At 52.5% G+C, this 16,611-nt stretch overlaps 1 protein-coding gene across 1 annotated transcript in view; it reads left to right on the top strand.

The window, feature by feature from the left end:
* The window catches only part of C9H13orf42 (chromosome 9 C13orf42 homolog), a 41,180-nt gene extending 31,388 nt beyond the window's left edge, over nt 1–9,792 (top strand). Inside the window, exons 3-4 of the mRNA XM_051832228.3 lie at nt 6,913–7,153; nt 8,023–9,792. Coding sequence (XP_051688188.2) covers nt 6,913–7,153; nt 8,023–8,197 — 416 coding nt within the window. The 3' untranslated portion in view covers nt 8,198–9,792. The remainder of the gene's footprint in view (nt 1–6,912; nt 7,154–8,022) is intronic.
* The last annotated feature ends 6,819 nt before the right edge of the window (nt 9,793–16,611 follow it).

Genomic DNA, 16,611 nt, shown 5'->3' with positions numbered 1-16,611 from the left:
GCCCGGCCAGGCAGAGTGAGGATCTGCGGAAGCCTGGAAGAGACAAATGTAACAAACATGTTAAAAAGACAGGGACTGAAGAAGAGAAAGAGAATGACAATGGACCCAACAGTGGCAGTAGCCAGGAAAGGTTTGGAAACCAGTCTGGAGAAGACTGGATTAATCCCTGCTGCCTGCATTACACTTGTGTAACCATTCAGTCTCCTTGAAAATGGCTTGAATATTTATTTCAACTTGACCTGAGTTGTTAACCAAGTGCAATAATAACTGCACAAATATCTCCTTGTTCAGCTAATAAAAGATCGAGCCCTTTTAATCAAGCAGTCTTTGTATCACTAAGAAGGGTGACTTCTGGAGCAAGGTACCCCAGAGTGCAATTGCCCATTAAGCAAGAGCCAATTCAGAGAAGGGGGTTGGTGATGTCAGAAGAAACCCTTTGGGGCTTCCAAGGATCCAACTGTAGCCAGAGGAGTGCAAGAGTGGTTGGCAGAGACCTGTGATAGCTGGGAAAGGTGCCTGAAAGAAATTGGGGCAGTCACTGTTAATGGGTCCTAATTCAGGGAAGGGGGGCATTGCTTGCTGGTCTGGACAGTAGGACTTGAAATGAAGGCAATTTTCCCTAGAAGGCCTGTCCTAATTTCCATCCCCTGAAGATTTTCCATTGACATTCCTGGGGCTGCAAAATCTGGCAGTCCGCTGTCCTCCACAATCTAACCGAAATCACCTGATTTTGGCCCATGACTGCTCCCTGGTAGGACGGTGTGGTGTCTGGTTGCAGACATCCACTTGGGGTAGCAATGCTGCCTCTTTTGCCACCCTATCAGCAAAATGGTTTCCTTTGATGATGTCTAAGACCCATCTTCAGTGTCCCTGGCAATGTGCTAGAGTAGCCTTGCAGGGTTCCTGGAGGACTTACAAGAGAAGTAGAATCCCTGAGCCATGTTGTATGGAGGAGTCTTTGGCATCCGGTAGTCCCCTGCCTTTCCACGTGGCCGCATGGCCGTGTGAAACCATGAAAGCCTATTGGGGGTCAGTATAAACAGTGAACCTTTTTCCTTTGCCAAAAAAGAAGCTTGGATTAAAGCAATTAATTCAGCCTTTTGTACTGAAGGCTTAGGGGGCAAGAGTTGAGCCTTGAATACCTGTTGGAAACTCATGGTTGAGTATCCAGCTCTCCTGATACCTTTTTTTTTTTTGACAGGCAGAGTTAGACAGTGAGAGAGAGAGAGAGAGAGAGAGAGAGAAAGGTCTTCCTTTTCTGTTGGTTCACCCCCACACACACACACAATGGCCACTATGGCCAGCACGCTGCACCGATCTGAAGCCAGGAGCCAGGTGCTTCTCCTGGTCTCCCAAGCAGGTGCAGGGCCCAAGCACTTGGGCCATCCTCCACTGCACTCCCTGGCCACAGCAGAGAGCTGGCCTGGAAGAGGAGCAATCGGGACAGAATCCGGCACCCCACCTGGGACTAGAACCCAGTGTGCCGGCGCTGCAGGTGGAAGATTAGCCTAGTGAGCTGTGGCGCCGGCCTCCTGATACCTTCTATGGTAAAACAATTACCAAAAGCAATCTGGGCTTTCTCAGGGTTCCCAAGGGTGACATCCTTTCAATCTGATCTGCTGCCTAAACCTGTTCTACTACATCAGCGCAAGAGGGAACCAATTAATTACCCTCTAGAGTCGGTAGGAGGGTTGCTGGATTTAGGATTTGGGAGGCCTTTAAGGTAACTTCCAGGGAGTCTGGGAGGAGTAGTTGATGTTTGCAAAGACATCCTCTCATCAGCCATTGGTGACCCCTTGAGGTGTTTGGACCTCCATAGGTTGCCCTAGAGTAAGCCTAGAAGCTGCTTCTACCAGCAGTGACAGAATCCAATTATTTATTTATTTTATTTATTTTTATTTATTTATTTATTTATTTTATTTTTGACAGGCAGAGTGGACAGTGAGAGAGAGAGACAGAGAGAGAAAGGTCTTCCTTTGCCGTTGGTTCACCCTCCAATGGCCGCCACTGCAGCCGGCGCACCGCGCTGATCCGATGGCAGGAGCCAGGATCCAGGTGCTTTTCCTGGTCTCCCATGGGGTGCAGGGCCCAAGCACCTGGGCCATCCTCCACTGCACTCCCTGGCCATAGCAGAGAGCTGGCCTGGAAGAGGGGCAACCGGGACAGAATCTGGCACCCCAACCGGGACTAGAACCCGGTGTGCCGGCGCCGCAAGGTGGAGGATTAGCCTATTGAGCCACGGCGCCAGCTAGAATCCAATTATTTAGAAGAATGGGCCAGAGGTCGGGAAAGCTCCCTTAGTTTTTGGGTCGGTACCCTGAGAACAACTCATCTTTTAGCCACAAAAAGGGCGAAGGGCATTTCTAGGTTAGGAAGGCCTAGTGCCAAGCCTGTGGTCAGAGCAAGTGTCTGAGCGAGAGTGGTATAAGTGTCTGCAACAGTGGAGTGAAGGGAAACGACAACCTCATTTATGGCCCTAAGATCTCCAACTAAGGCAGATTCTTCAGTGGGTTTTGCTGGCAGAATAGGAGCACTGCAGGGGGAGTGACGTGGGACCTGAATCTCATAAGCAAGGAATTTTCAGTTATGCATTGAAGCCCCACGTGGCCTTAGGTTTTGATGGAGACTGGTGTCACTGGGGGAGGCTAGTGGCCTTTTTAAAGAGGATCTTGATGGGTGGCATAGGTGACCTCACCCAGAAATGTCTAGGTCTCAGACCCGAGGGTTCGCTTTATATTCAACCTCGACAGGGAGGTTTCTTTTTAAAGATTTATTCTTATTTATTTGAAAGGCAGAGTTACAGTGAGGTAGAGCAGAGAGAGAGAGAGAGAGAGAGAGGTCTTCCATCCACTGGTTCACTCCCCAGATGGCCACAATGGCTGGAGCTGCGCCAATCTGAAGCCAGGAGCTTTTTCCAGGTCTCCCATGCGGGTGCAGGGGCCCAAGGATGTGGGTCATTTTCTACTGCTTTCCCAGGCCATAGCAGGGAGCTGGATAGGAAGTGGAGCAGCTGGGACTCAAACCAGCACTCATATGGGATGCCGGTACTGTAAGTGGCAGCTTTACCTGCTATGCCACAGTACCAGCCCTGACAGAGAGGTTTCTAAGCCCAGGGCTTGACTCTGATTCCATTAATATCCTGGCTAAAGGGCTGGTCTGCAGAGCTACTAACTATGACCAAAGAACAGTGTGAGTCTCTTCCAAGCAATGGTGTCAGACATCCTGGCATCACCAGAAACTGATGAGAGACCAGAATGTCTTCTCTCTGACATGCTAGAAGCCAGCTGAAACACTGGGCACTAGGCTCACCATCCACTCCCGCAGCAGTGGAAATCACAACAAAGAGGCTGTATGTCAGCTAAGACACCAACAGTCCTGCCTGTGACAGCCAAGGTCAGCCAGGGCTCCAGGCGTGTGACGGGAACTGCCTGATTCCAGGGCCCCTTTAGGCCTCAGCCAGGAACACACAGGAATGGGGAGGAGAGGGCTCCCCTCCCTTTGGTGTTGAGAGCAGTCCCATTTCCAGGGTCCCTCCTGTTAGCAGCGGGGGCAAGGGTCAGGCAGCCTTCTCATGTAGGGACATACTTGGCACCAATGTCCTGGCTTCCCACAGCTGAATCTCCCTGGGTTTTCTTAGCCACGTTGGGATGCTTTTCAGGTTGGCCCTGGGGTCTCAAGGCGCTGGTGACAGCCACTGCTACCATGTGAGCCGTTGGTTAGACTGATGCTTCCCGTGCTGGAGCCCCTCGTCCTCCCAGCTCTGTCCCTCACTAAGTACCCCCGAGGCGGTACCTAACATCGGCTCATGGGAGGAAGGGTCCGATGGCTAACTTTTGAGGCTTTCTCTGAACGTCTGACTCTTCCTGATGACATGGGTACTGAGGAGGACCTGTGCCTCGGGATTGCTGCAGTCAGTGTTAGTGTGGCTCCTTAAGGCCTCTGGCACTCAGCCCTGGAAGAGGGCTGTGCTTTCCTGCTCATGCTGGGTTACTTCCCGCAGGGGCAAAGCCTGTCTACATCTGGATGGCAAGAGGCTTGAGTAGGAGTGACCCCAGCTGGACTGTGCCAGGTTCCAGGGGGGAGGCAGCATGCTGGGAGGAGAGGCAAGAGAATCGGGAAGGCTCGTCGCTGCGTTGGCAGTGCTGACAGTGGAGCAGGTGGGAGCTGAGGGGCTTAAATCCTGGGAGGTGGAGGTGCTATTGGAGGTGGGTTGCGACAGCACCCATAGTGCTAATGACAGCTAAGGTAATGACATGGCTGATGGCGCGGTGGCCTTTTCTGGGTCACAGACATGGGAAGTCCTTGGGACTTTTGGGGCCATCTGGGCTCCTCTTGTGGCTAGCTGTCTGCTTACTCTCATACTGCCTCACTGGCTCAAGGAAGTACCTGTTCCTGCCACCCAGAAATTGGCCTCTGGGCTCCGTCCCTTTGGGGAACCCTTGCTTTAGCCATCCCTGCTGCCACCTCTGCAGCTCCAACAGCTGGGCCGAGTTTGGACAAAAGCTCTTTCCCTGCGGTGCGCTGACTACAGCAGAGGCAGGGCGGAACTTTCTAAGACTATGAGGGAAAGCAATAGTGAAATGTAAAGAAAGGGAATGGGTGGCGAGTGTTGTTTACAGCATTAAAACGGACTTCCAGTTTTGCAAGGTGGAAAAGTTCTGGAGATTGTGTGCACCCCAGTGTGACGCCACTTGGCACTACCAACCTGCACACTTAATAAGGGGTTAAGATGACAACTTTCGGCCGGTGCCGTGGCTCAGTAGGCTAATCTTCTGCCTGCGGCACCAGCACACTGGGTCCCAGTCAGGGCACCGGATTCTGTCCTGGTTGCCCCTCTTCTAGGCCAGCTCTCTGCTGTGGCCCGGGAATGCAGTGGAGGATGGCCCAAGTCCTTGGGCCCTGCACCCGCATGGGAGACCAGGAGAAGCACCTGGCTCCTGGCTTCAGATCAGTGCGGTGCACCGGCCGCATCGGCCATTAGAGGGTGAACCAATGGTAAAGGAAGACCTTTCTCTCTGTCTCTCTCTCTCACTGTCCACTCTGCCTGTCAAAAAAAAAAAAAAAAAAAAAAAAAAAAAAAAAAAAAAGGATGATAACTTTTATGTTGTGTGCATGCCATTGCCATTTTAAAAAGAGTAAGAGATAAGACAAATTGAATTTGAAAACCCTGCTTCTGACCCTCCCTAAGCTAGGCAGTGGGTGGTCTGAAGAATAGGTGAGGTCCAGGCGCCTGACCAGGCCCAGCCTAATCCCTGGAGAGGAAGGAGCCTGAGGACCAAGCCGTGCCTCGCTCCTTACCAAGGCCTGCACTGGTTCTGTCCTGCAGGAGAGCAAAGAATTCAGACCTGTTCTTGAGGTGAGCCCATGTTTAAATTTCTACATTCAGTCATTCACTTCTTTCATCTTCGACTTGTCCCCTAGGGTGCCATTTAATGATGACTTTATTCAGGAGGTTATCAGCTCCTGGCCACTGAAATAGCAGCTTCTGGTATCAGTGTGCTTGTACCTTATTCTTGTTATTCTGGCTTCGGACAGATGTGTAACTGGGAGATCTGGGTTCCCAAATTGGGTTCTGTGCAATCTCACGGTCATTCTCCCTCGTAGCTACTACTCTGTCCCCCACATTACACAGCCCCTGCAGCCCTCACCCTGGGAGTCAGGCCTGGGGCATCCAGGATATTGGTAAAGGAAGACCAAGTCCACTGAGGACACAAGTGTCATTTTCACAGTCATAATTTTTTAAAATGTTTTTTTCTTTTTTTTTTTAACTTTTCACACGTATACATTTCCAAAATACAGCTTATGGATTACAGTGGCTTTCCTCCCCCCCCATAACACATCCCTCCCACCTGCAACCCTCCCATCTCCCGCTCCCTCTCCCATTCCATTCACATCAGGATTATAAAATGTTTTTCATTTGAGAGGAACACACACACACACACACATGCACACGCATGCACACGCATGCACACACATACACACACAGCGAGCGCATGCACTGGTTCACTCCCCAAATGCCTGCAGTGGATTTGTACATGCGTGGAGCAGGCAGAGTCAAAGCTGGGAGCTGGGACCTCAATCCAAGTCTCCTAGCTGGGAGATAAGGACCCAAATACTTGAGCCTGCTGCCTCCAAGAGTCTACACTGGCAGGAAACAGAAATCAGGAATCAAATGCGGGCACTCCAGCGTAGGACATGGCTCTTAGCCAGTGAGTGTCTTAACTGTAGGTGGAACACTTGTGCAGTAAGGAATTTTCAGTGAAATGTCGTGGAATGGCCAGTTTTCTCTGGTTGCAACGGTAATATGAAAGTACTTGAGAAAGCGCACGGAAAGTGGAATTCAAGGACAAGTCTGTTTTGGTGCCAACAATTTTTGAACTCCATGCCTGGCTATTTTGTGATATACATTTTCCATGAACTTTTTGAAGACCCCTCATAAATGTTCATTGTAAGTCACATCAAAGTAAAAAGAAGAAAGTGAAAACTAGGACCCATGGTACTGCCTCCCGAGATAAGCATCACTGTTACCCCTCGGGTGCGTGTCCTTCGGAAATCTTTTCAATACACACACACACACACACACACACACACACACACTTTTATTTTTATTCTTGTAAATAAAGAGGTTCTCTTTTCACCTAACAATTTACAACATGTCCTGAACATCTTTTCAAGCCAGTAACTATAGATCCATGTCCCACTTTTCATTGACATAATATTCCATAGTGTGCCTGCACCCTAACTTCAGAGTCAAATCTCCTTGGCTTGGCCATCCAAGACTTGCTAAGAGTCAGGAACCGGGTCGTCTCTCCCTACCTGCTGCGAGTTCTCAGTCCAACCCACCGTCTCCTTTGCCTATGCTCCTCCCCATGATGCGTGCTCCCATCCGGGTCACCTGCTTCTCTCTTGCAGTGGCCACCAGCTCCCGGGAGCACAGCTTGCATTCCAACTGGATCCTGCGTGCGCCCCGCAGGCACTCCGAGGACGTAGCTGTGCGTTCCGGGTACTGCACGGACGGCCAGCGGCGCAGGAGTGCTGAGCGTAGGACCATTGGCACTCAGAGGAGACTGGAGAGGCACCCTATTTACTTGCCCAAGGCTGTGGAAGGGGCGTTCAGCACCTTGAAGTTCAAGCCCAAGGCCTGCACCAAAGAGTAAGTGCTTGGGCTAAATAGCAAAGGCGGGATGTCCTGTGCTCTCCAGACCCCTGGGGTGGTCCTGGCGGTGCATGGAGCCCCCATCCTGCGTGCCGCAAATCCTTCTCTCTTTTTTCTTATTATTGCCAGTCTGTGCTCTAGTCTGGCTCATTGCTGTGGTCTGCGTGGACTCGCTGCAGCTCTGCATCTGTCTCCCTGTCTCTGGCCCACCTGGCTCTCATGCCGGCTACTTTCTGCACCCCCACCCCCGCCCAGTGCCTATGTCACATTGCGTGTTGCAGATCTCTGATGAAGGTTTGGAGCGACGCACTGAGAAGGCACCAACAGCAAAGTAACCAAGAAGTGTTGGCTGCTGCTGGCCCTCCTTGGGCCGTCTTGCCTCCACCTGCTACGGCCTCTCTCCCTCCAGGCTCTCCCCTTCCGAGACTCGGCACCATCAGTAACCCCCAGTGCCAGTCACTTACTCATGCAGAGCAGTGAGTTCTCTCCTGGCGAGGTGGAGGTGGGCTGTGCTGCCAGGGCCTGGCCTGTCCAGCAGATGGGCCCCTCTGGACTCATCCTGCTGTGTTCAACCCGGATGGATTCAGGGGGTTTCTGGATAGCATTTTGCTCCTATAACAATAGACCCTAGAGTAGACACATTAAAGCCACTACCCAGCCTCCATCATGCATGCCCTTGAGTACCAGGCTGAGGTCCACCTGCTGCCCATCTATAGCCCCACAATGACCTTGCCTGGCCCTCCGCAAGGCCCAGGACCAGGCAGCAAGCCCATGGTCTCTTCTGGAATGCTGCTAAGCCGAGTCTCCTTCTCCTCTGTGGCCGGCTAAGCTGAACTGAAACCCTGTGCTGCCTTCCTCCCTTCCAGCCTGGGGAGCTCCAGATGGATCCTGTTCAATCTCTCGGGAGAAGACATGGAGTGGGACGCAGAGCTGTTTGCCCTGGAGCCCACGGCATCGCCGGGAAATGACCACCAGGAGACAGAGAACCCTAGGGGACAGTGGCTGCTCCGAGAAAGACTCTGGGAGCGGACAGTACCCTGACTGCCTCTGGGCCTCTTGACCTGTCACAGCCAGAGTCCCCAGGGTGGGGGGTGGGGGGGTCAGCTCTCCGAGCAGCCTGTGGACAGTAGGAATTGGACCACAGTCAAACCCCTTGCTGTGGGTGCCCCATTAGTGCCAAACAGACCTGCAGCTGCACCGTGGACAGCCTAAGGACACTCTGGGAGCCTGGGCTGCCCTGTGCAGGGGGGCGGGTGAGCAGGATTCACAGCCTGGCCAGCATCCCAGGGCCGGAGGAGTGGATGCTCGCTCCCCTGGCCTTGTCCCCCACCCCCCACCACTGCCTGCCCCTCATGCCCCACGTGTCTGTCCAAGTGGCTGCTCACATCCTGCCCACACCAGAAATGAACTTGAATGCACCCAGGGGTCCAAAGTTTCCAAAGAGTGGCTCCTCTCTCCACGGGGCTCAGGGTACCCACTCTGGGTAGGTACTGAATGTAGTGGAGGATGTGGCTACTTTTACTGTAACGCTTTTCAAAGTTTTCCAGAAACTTCTTCTGGATTAGGCTGAAGATGGAGCCGGTGTCCTGGCAGTGGGGTGAGGGAGGGGGTGTGGCACACCCCTTCAGCCCCAAAACTCAGCTCCATTGCCCTCAGGGAACTGGCTGGGAGGGCAGGGGAGTGGCTCCGTGTCTTCCTAATCCTCACCCAGAGTCTGCATGCGCACCCACGCGGCTGGTTGTGAGCAGCTGTGTGCTCCCTCTTCCCCAGTCACGAGTGTTGTCAGCGCCACTGGGTTCTGTTGGTCTAGAAAGACAGCTCTTGCAAGAGCTGTCTGAACCAGAATTGCATCTTAAACATATTCTTTGCATTTCTAACCTGCTTTTTGCATAGAGCCCTGCCCACTCAAACTTGAGAGGCCCTGGTTTAGAGAATGCACTGCATTTTGTCTACTCTCACCTCTTTCTCTCGGCATTTTCTTGTACAACAGTCAGCTGGGGGCTGCAGGCCCCTCAGTGTGTGTGTGCCAGGCGGGAGGAGGCGGGACACAGACCAGGAGAAACCAAACATCCATATGCAGCCAAGGCTGCTCCAAGCTAAAGTCACACTGAGAACCGAATAAAGCTGTCCTTCCACCAGGATCGTGTGATCCGGCACTTACTGTCCAGTCTTCCAGAAAGAATCGTTTATTTATGTCTGAATCCAAGTGTTTGTAATTCCTAAGAGAAAACAGCAACAACTAGTGATTCTATGGGCATTCTTAGAAATTTCATAGCAACACGTTTTCCGGATGAAAACGCACTGGAAACGTTTTAAATCTCTGTTATTTTTGGAGTGCCAATGTCAATGTTTGGGAGGTTCCTCTCATTTTGTTGCTTGAAGCTTGACTGAGTAGAAGTGTTTGGGAGATCTGTTTAATAAAGCTCATCAGTGCACTACAGCTTCTGGGTGGGGGCCTCTCCCCTCCCCAGGCGTAGCCTTGTTCGAAGCTCCATGTTGGGAAGTCTGCTGCTGGGAGGAACTCGGGATAAAGGTTTCTTTACTCTGCCTCTTCTCAGACTCCAGTTTGTACTGACATTATGGTGTGAACATGCTATGTCCACTTGACCTTTACAGATAAGGAAAAAAATAAACAGAACCCAAAAGATAGTTGGAGTCCTGATTTATTTTTTTTAAGCGTTCATTGCTTACGGGGCACGGAGCTCTACTTTTCTATTTTGCTTCATGTTTTGTATGGTTTCTGTCTTTAATAAGTCTTCAGACTGGCTGCCCAAAGAATGCTGGGATGGGGAAGTGGAGGGAGGGCTTGTCTTGGGGGGTAGTTTTTGGGTTGTGAAGTTGACAAAAAAGCCCAGGATCTGGGATCTTGAGATGGTTTCTGCTGGGGTTTGAGTAAATCAACTCTGAAACAATAAAAGCTACTGAGTCCAAAAACCCAGCTCATCTGATTTTTGCCCCTTGAAACTGACCGCATACCCAGCAGAATCAGCTGGTCACTGGGGCACGAAGCACCCCTAGCTTCCCCAGGACTCTTGCAGTCTGTATACATGAAGATCTACCTATCCTTAGACAATACATTCTTCTAAAAAAGAGGGTGTGAGTCCCTGACATCTAGCCTAGTCTTAGGCCACTGGCTTCCAGCTCCTTTCACAAAGCATCTTCTCCTCCACGCAGGAAGATGTAGGAGGCTATCTGTTTGATTTGCTCCGTTCGTACCCAGTGCTTTGCCTGGTTGCTATGCAACTAAGAACATGGCTGCCAGGACAGAACTTTCAGTGCCCCTGCTGTAACTCAGAGCTGGAGTGGTTCTAACAGGAGACTGTGTTCCCCTCGTCATGGATCACCTCCTCATAGTGGAGTCGTTCCCGGCAGCTGCTGTAGTACATGACCACAACTGCACAGATTTCAAATAACCCAAATCCTCCTTAAAGCAGTCTTCCGGGGATAAGTCAGCGAGGGGGCAGGGCACTCGGGGGGGCCTCCTCCCAGTCCTGGGAGCTGCCTGCATTCCCCGGCATGGATGGCTCCAGCCTCTTGCTTCCGTGGTCACATGTCCAGCTGCACACTCAGCCCTCCTGCCTCCCTTCTTATAAAGATCTTTGCAATCACATCAGCCCACTGGGTGATCACAGGCAAGCCCCCTGCCTCCAGATTTCTTAGCTTGACCACATCTGCAAAATCTCTTTTCCTATATAAGGGAACATTCAAAGTTTCTGGGGATTGTGAGAGAGTGAAGAATTCAGAAGGGGGACAGTCATTCAGCAACCACGCATAGTACCAAATATATTCTATCCTTCTTACTAGCCAAGGTGAATTCCCTTCTAAGCTTGATATAACAGGCCAGTATTTATAGCTAGGTCTGACGTCGATATCGTTTCCAGATTCTTTTGTTTATTTGTTTTTAAAGAGTTATTTGAAAGAGTGACAGATTTTTCCATCTGCTGGTTCACTCCCTAATGGGGCTCATGTAGGCCAAAGCCAGGAGCTTGGAGTTCCATCCAGGACCCAAGGACTTGGACCATCTTCTGTTACTTTTCAGGCACGTTGGCAGGGAGCTGGATGGGAAGTGGAGCAGCCAGAACTGGAACTGGTGCCCATATGGGATGCAGGCATTGCAAGTGCCCCCTTCGCCCACAACTCCAGCACCTCTGAATTCCACTGGTTCTAGCAGCTACCTTGCAATTTTGTGAGGGTGAAATTCTCTCTTGTCTAACAGGTTCCCGTTTCAGAAGGACTTTTGAATGATACAAAACTCCCATGTAGGAAGACATGGCAATTCTACCCTGGAAAGATGAAGACCAGGATCTAGTTCTAAATAAACATCACGGCTGCTCTAGAGTGAGGTTTCCCCTCCAGCGGCCCAACAAGTCTGTATTAAGCAACTGCTTTGTGCCACACCGTGGGACATGCTTTCTGCTCTCCAGCAGCCAGGGTGAACGCAGATAAAACTCAGTGCGTCTCTTGTCTGCAGGAGTTCTTTGAAGGGAGTGAGTCTAGGTGGTCTGAGGTCTTAAAGAAGAACTTCACAGCTGAGGTGGGCCTGACAGATGGATGAGATGTCAGCAGCAGATGCTGATGAGGGGGACAGCATGCCAAGGGACAGACATCCCATCAGGCGCAGGAAGGGTAGGACAGCAGGGGGCGCCCTGGCTGCAGGGCAAGGGGTTCTGGAGAGCAGCCATGGAAACTCAGATCAGCTGGGTCGGGAGAAGTCCAAAGAGGAGAGGACCCTGATCAGATGGGAATGAAGAGTGGAGCGGTTATCCAGTGTGGGGCCGGAGAGCGGAGGCGTGGAGCAGAACCCTCGGAAGAGGCTGTAGGAGAGAGGGACGGGAGCAGGGGGCTGTCACCCCAGGCGCTGTGGAGGTCAACCGATCCAAGCCACCCATGTCCTCAGGAAGAAAGAGACTCTCCAGCCCCCGGCTGCTCCCTGCCCGTCTTCTTCCTCCAGGGCCCGCTCCACCATCTTGGACTCCTCTTTTCTTCAGAGCGTGGTGTTCACACAGACGGGGCCAGTCCAGCTCCTGGACTGTTCCTGCCCACAACCCCCTGCGGTTAACCCGTGTCCCCAGGGGCTCTGTGCCTCCACTATTCTAGTGCCGCTGATCAACGCCAAGTACCTGGGACCCCCAAGTCCTTCATCCAACAGCTTCGGTCTGGGCAGCTGGCCAGCAGTGTGCGGGGTGGGGGTGACGGTGGGGGTGGGGGTGGGGGAGCGAGTGCATGACTTGGGCGGAGCCCCTGCGTGCATCAACGCATACAGCTGTTTTGATGGAGCTACAGGCCGCGGAGGATGCTGGAGCGAGCCAGATGCGTATTGGAGGGATTGTCTGCTTGCTTACCCCTTCCTTTGTCAGCAAAGAGTATTAAGCATGTGGTGCGCCCTTGCCCTGGGCTCTCATGGGCCGTTCAGTCCAGTGGGCGAGATTGGTATTAACCAGAGGACTACACCAATGTGTGTGAGTTGGAAGTGAGTGCTGTGCCGGAGGGCCTGGTGTTGCTGGAAGCTTGTCACAGGGGGTCTGAGCTAGGCAGGGCATGTGGCTTGGGGAGGATTCGGGGTGAACACAGTCATGGCTTCGTTGTCCTCAGTGCTCAACAGTCACAGAGAGGCCTTTCCTGGCTGCTGTGTCTCAGCCGGCCATCCCACTGCTCTCCGTTGGGTGTGCCTTGGTCTGACACACGATCGCACACATCTGACATGCATGCACACACATGAATAGGCATGCATACGTCTATGTCCCGGTGGGCTGAGAGCTCCATGAAGGTGGCTTAGTCCATCCTGTCCACACTCTGTTCTGTCCTCTGTACCTAGAACTACACTGGAAACTATGGTTGATGGAGTGATTGACAGATTGCATGCCTGAATGAACTGACCATGAGCTGAGATCTGTAGGAGAATATGAGCCATCAAAATGTAAAGGAGGGGCCAGTACTGTGGTGCAGCGGGTTAACGCCCTGGGCTGAAGTGCCGGCATCCCATATGGGTGCTGGTTAAGGACCCGGCTGCTCCTCTTCTGATCCAGCTCTCTGCTATGGCCTGGGAAAGCAGTAGAAGATGGTCCACGTCCTTGGGTCCCTGCACCCATGTGGGAGACCAAGAAGAAGCCCCTGGCTCCTGGCTTCGGATCGGCGCAGCTCTGGCCATTGTGGCCATTTGGGGAGTGAACCAGCAAACGGAAGACCTCTCTCTCTCTGCCTCTCCTTCTCTCTCTGTGTAACTCTGACTTTCAAATAAATAAATAAAAAATTTTTTTTTAAAAAATGTAAAGGGCTGGGGCTCTCAGGGAGAGATTTAGCCTAAGGGAATGCCATGGGCAAAGACTCCCCTCTAGAGAAAGTACGGCGCACGTGGCCGAATTCAGAAATGTCATTCATTCCTTCATGTGCAAGTTATCATCGAGTGGCTCTAGTTGCCCAGCACCGTTCCAGGCCCTGAGGACAGATCCATGGGACCAGATCCCCTCCCTTGGGGCGCTTGACTTTGGGGGAGGGGGCGTACTGGCAGCAGCAAGAGGGTGATCCTTCATGATATGCACATGTATTTAAGTCAAATAGGGTGGCAGGTGAGCGAAATGCGGAAAGCAGAATATGGAAAGGGGTAGAGAGCGGAGGGGCACCACGGGGACTGTGGTCAGACAGTGCCTAGAGGAGGTGACCCTCGAACAGAGAGCTGTCTGGTGTAGGGCATCGATTGAGGCTGGGGAAGAACTGCTCAGGCAAATGCAGGGGCCATGCAAGGGCCCCAAGGTGGGGCATAGCAGGCGGCCCCTTTGGGTGCAACAAGGAGCGTGCTGAGGGGTTCCTGAGGGTTCCAAGCAGAGCACTGCCCTGTGTGCTTCCGTTCTGAAGATGATTCTGGCTGTTGGGTGGCGATTTGACTGGAGGGGGCCAAGGGCAAGGTTGGGAGGTGAGGCGGGCTGCTCTGCGGTGTTGCAACCAAGAGATGGTGGTGGCTGGGACCCTGGAGGGAGACGTGGGGGCCATTGAGGATGCTTGGATTTAGGACCTGGAGTAGAACCGACCAGTGTTCAGGTCTGCTGTGAATCAGATTTGGAGATGTGGGGCTTTGGCCTGAGGAACTAGTGACAGGGCTTCGACGGTGGAGCTGGGTGAGGGAGGGGCTGGTATGATGGTGAGGACTGGATGCATGCAGGCCTATTACAGTGGCTGGTCTATGGTAGTCATTAACCAACCAGGCACTCGGATATGGGATGCAGGCATCCCACGTGGCAGCTCAACGCGCTGCCATGACACCCACCCCATGATTAACGCCCGCCCCATGCATTCGGTTAGATTTGAAGGTGGCAGGATTTGGGATCCAACAGGCCCTTGTTGGGAGTGGACCAGTTCTCTTCAGCCTCTCACACCATCTTGCCCAATTTCCACAGGTACTGGGTAAAGCAAATGTGGAAATCAGTGCCCCATCTTACACTGCGGGGCACTGCCACTCATGGAAGACGAATGACTTTCTCACGATTAATGTGCATTTGTTCAGACCCCAAGTCCCAGGGCGCCTCCTGGAGGCTAGGGCCTGTGGTTCTTCAAAGCCACACAGCACAGCCTCCCTGCCGCCCTCAATTACAGGGCACTCTGTGGGTATGCGGCACCATGGCCACACGGTGGCGCCCCACGCCCAGCTATCCCGCGGGTCCTAGGGTTTCGCTGAGGATTTGACATTCACACTGAAAGGGAACCGCAGTGCCCTGTGATTCTCAGAACACACAGCCACCCTTGTCAGCGAGCCCAGGGCTGCTGGCCATGGGGAGGCCAGCCGGGCTCCTTAGCTGCCGCCGCTCTGCTGGAAAGCCTCCTGTCTTCCTTGGTCCCAAGGCTCTGGTTGGAAGCCAGAAGACCCTCAGAAGCCATTTTCTGGGTCTTTTTCACAAACGCTGTGCCCGCCTCTGGATGCAAATCAAAATGTCATCCTCCAGGGGGCAGGGGAAAGAAAATGGGCCCAGTCTCCTGGAAAAGGAGATTTTTTTGAAGCTATCATCTGGCTCCAAAACACACCCCAGGTTCTTCCAGAAAGAAAGAAATCAAAACACGCCCCCGCCGCCCCCGCCGCCCACCACCAGCATGCGTTTTCATTTCTGGAGGCCATACCGGGTATGGGCTGTGTGCCAGGGACACCAGCTCTGATGCTAGAGACTTCTGCAGCCTCAAGCAAACGACTTGCCTGTTCTTCACCGTGACGTTCTTGTCTTCAAAGGGGTTAATAACCACAGGATCGGCTCTATAAGGCTGTGGTAAGGATGAGTTACTAGTAAGCAGAGCAAATGAAATTGCCGAATCCTATAGTCTTAGGCCTACAGAAATTTCCTGTGGCTGATCTGACAGCGTGTAAAGTGCCTTGTGCCAGGTACACCGTGAGGCTTGGGAAAAGTTATGATCACAATGGGCATAGCCACAGTCTGACTTCTGGAGATGTATTCTGGAAGACTCTTAGTGTCAAATGACCCTGTGGGTTCTGGATACTGACGCTCCAAGTCTGCAAATACACCTGAAGGAAACCTGACTCTGTCACAGCTCTTCCTCTAGCCAAGTCATCCCCACCTCCGCCATCTGTCTTTCTTCCTTTCCTTTCCTTTCCTTCCCTTTCCTTCCCTTTCCTTCCCTTTCCTTCCCTTTCCTTTCCTTTTTTTTAAGAGATTTTATTTATTTGAGAGGCAGAGTTACAGTGAGGAGAGACAGAGAGAGAGAAAGGTCTTCCATCTGCTGGTTCGCTCCCCAAATGGCCACAAAGGCCAGAGCTGGGCCGACTTGAAGCCAGGAGCCAGGGGCTTCTCCTGGGTCTCCCACACAGGTGCAGGGGCCCAACGACTTGGGCCATCTTCTACTGCCTTTGCAGGCCATAGCAGAGAGCTGGATTGAAAGTGGAGAAGCCGAGATGTGAACTGGCGCCCACATGGGATGCCAGCACTGCAGGCAGAGGCTTAGCCCACCACGCCACAGCGCCAGCCCCCCATCTTTCATCTTTCTCCCACCTTGTGAGGAAGTCAAGCTACCTGCAACACAGGTAAAGCTGAGCTTCAGGAAACCCCTGAACATCTGCAGAACTTGCCTCTCAGGGAGCACCCTGGGCCTTGGGCTTGTTTGGAAATGTATCTCCCTCATCTCTCGGATGCCCATGTGCCAATGACAGCCCATTGTGTGAGAAATGCATATGATGAGGAAATTTGTAATTTTTAAAATTGTTTTTAACTATTTACTATTCATTTTAATTGTTTGAAAGGGAGAGAGATGGGGGTAGGGACAGAGAGAGTGATCTTCCATCTGCGGGTTCACTCCCCAGGTGCCTGCATCAGTCCTGGCTGGACCAAGTTGAAGCCAGGAGTCTGGAACTCCATCCGGATGTCCCACCTGGGTGGCAGGGACCCAACCGCTTGAGCCATCACCTGCTGCCTCACAGCGTGAGTGCTAGCGGGAAATTGGATCAGAATCGGAGCTGGGGC

Source organism: Oryctolagus cuniculus, chromosome 9 (genome assembly GCF_051225735.1).
Source record: "Oryctolagus cuniculus isolate XC-2025 breed Fujian yellow rabbit chromosome 9, ASM5122573v1, whole genome shotgun sequence".
Classification (NCBI taxonomy): domain Eukaryota; kingdom Metazoa; phylum Chordata; class Mammalia; order Lagomorpha; family Leporidae; genus Oryctolagus; species Oryctolagus cuniculus.
The sequence above is the reverse complement of the archived record's forward strand: the minus strand, read 5'-3'. Positions and strand labels throughout refer to the sequence as shown.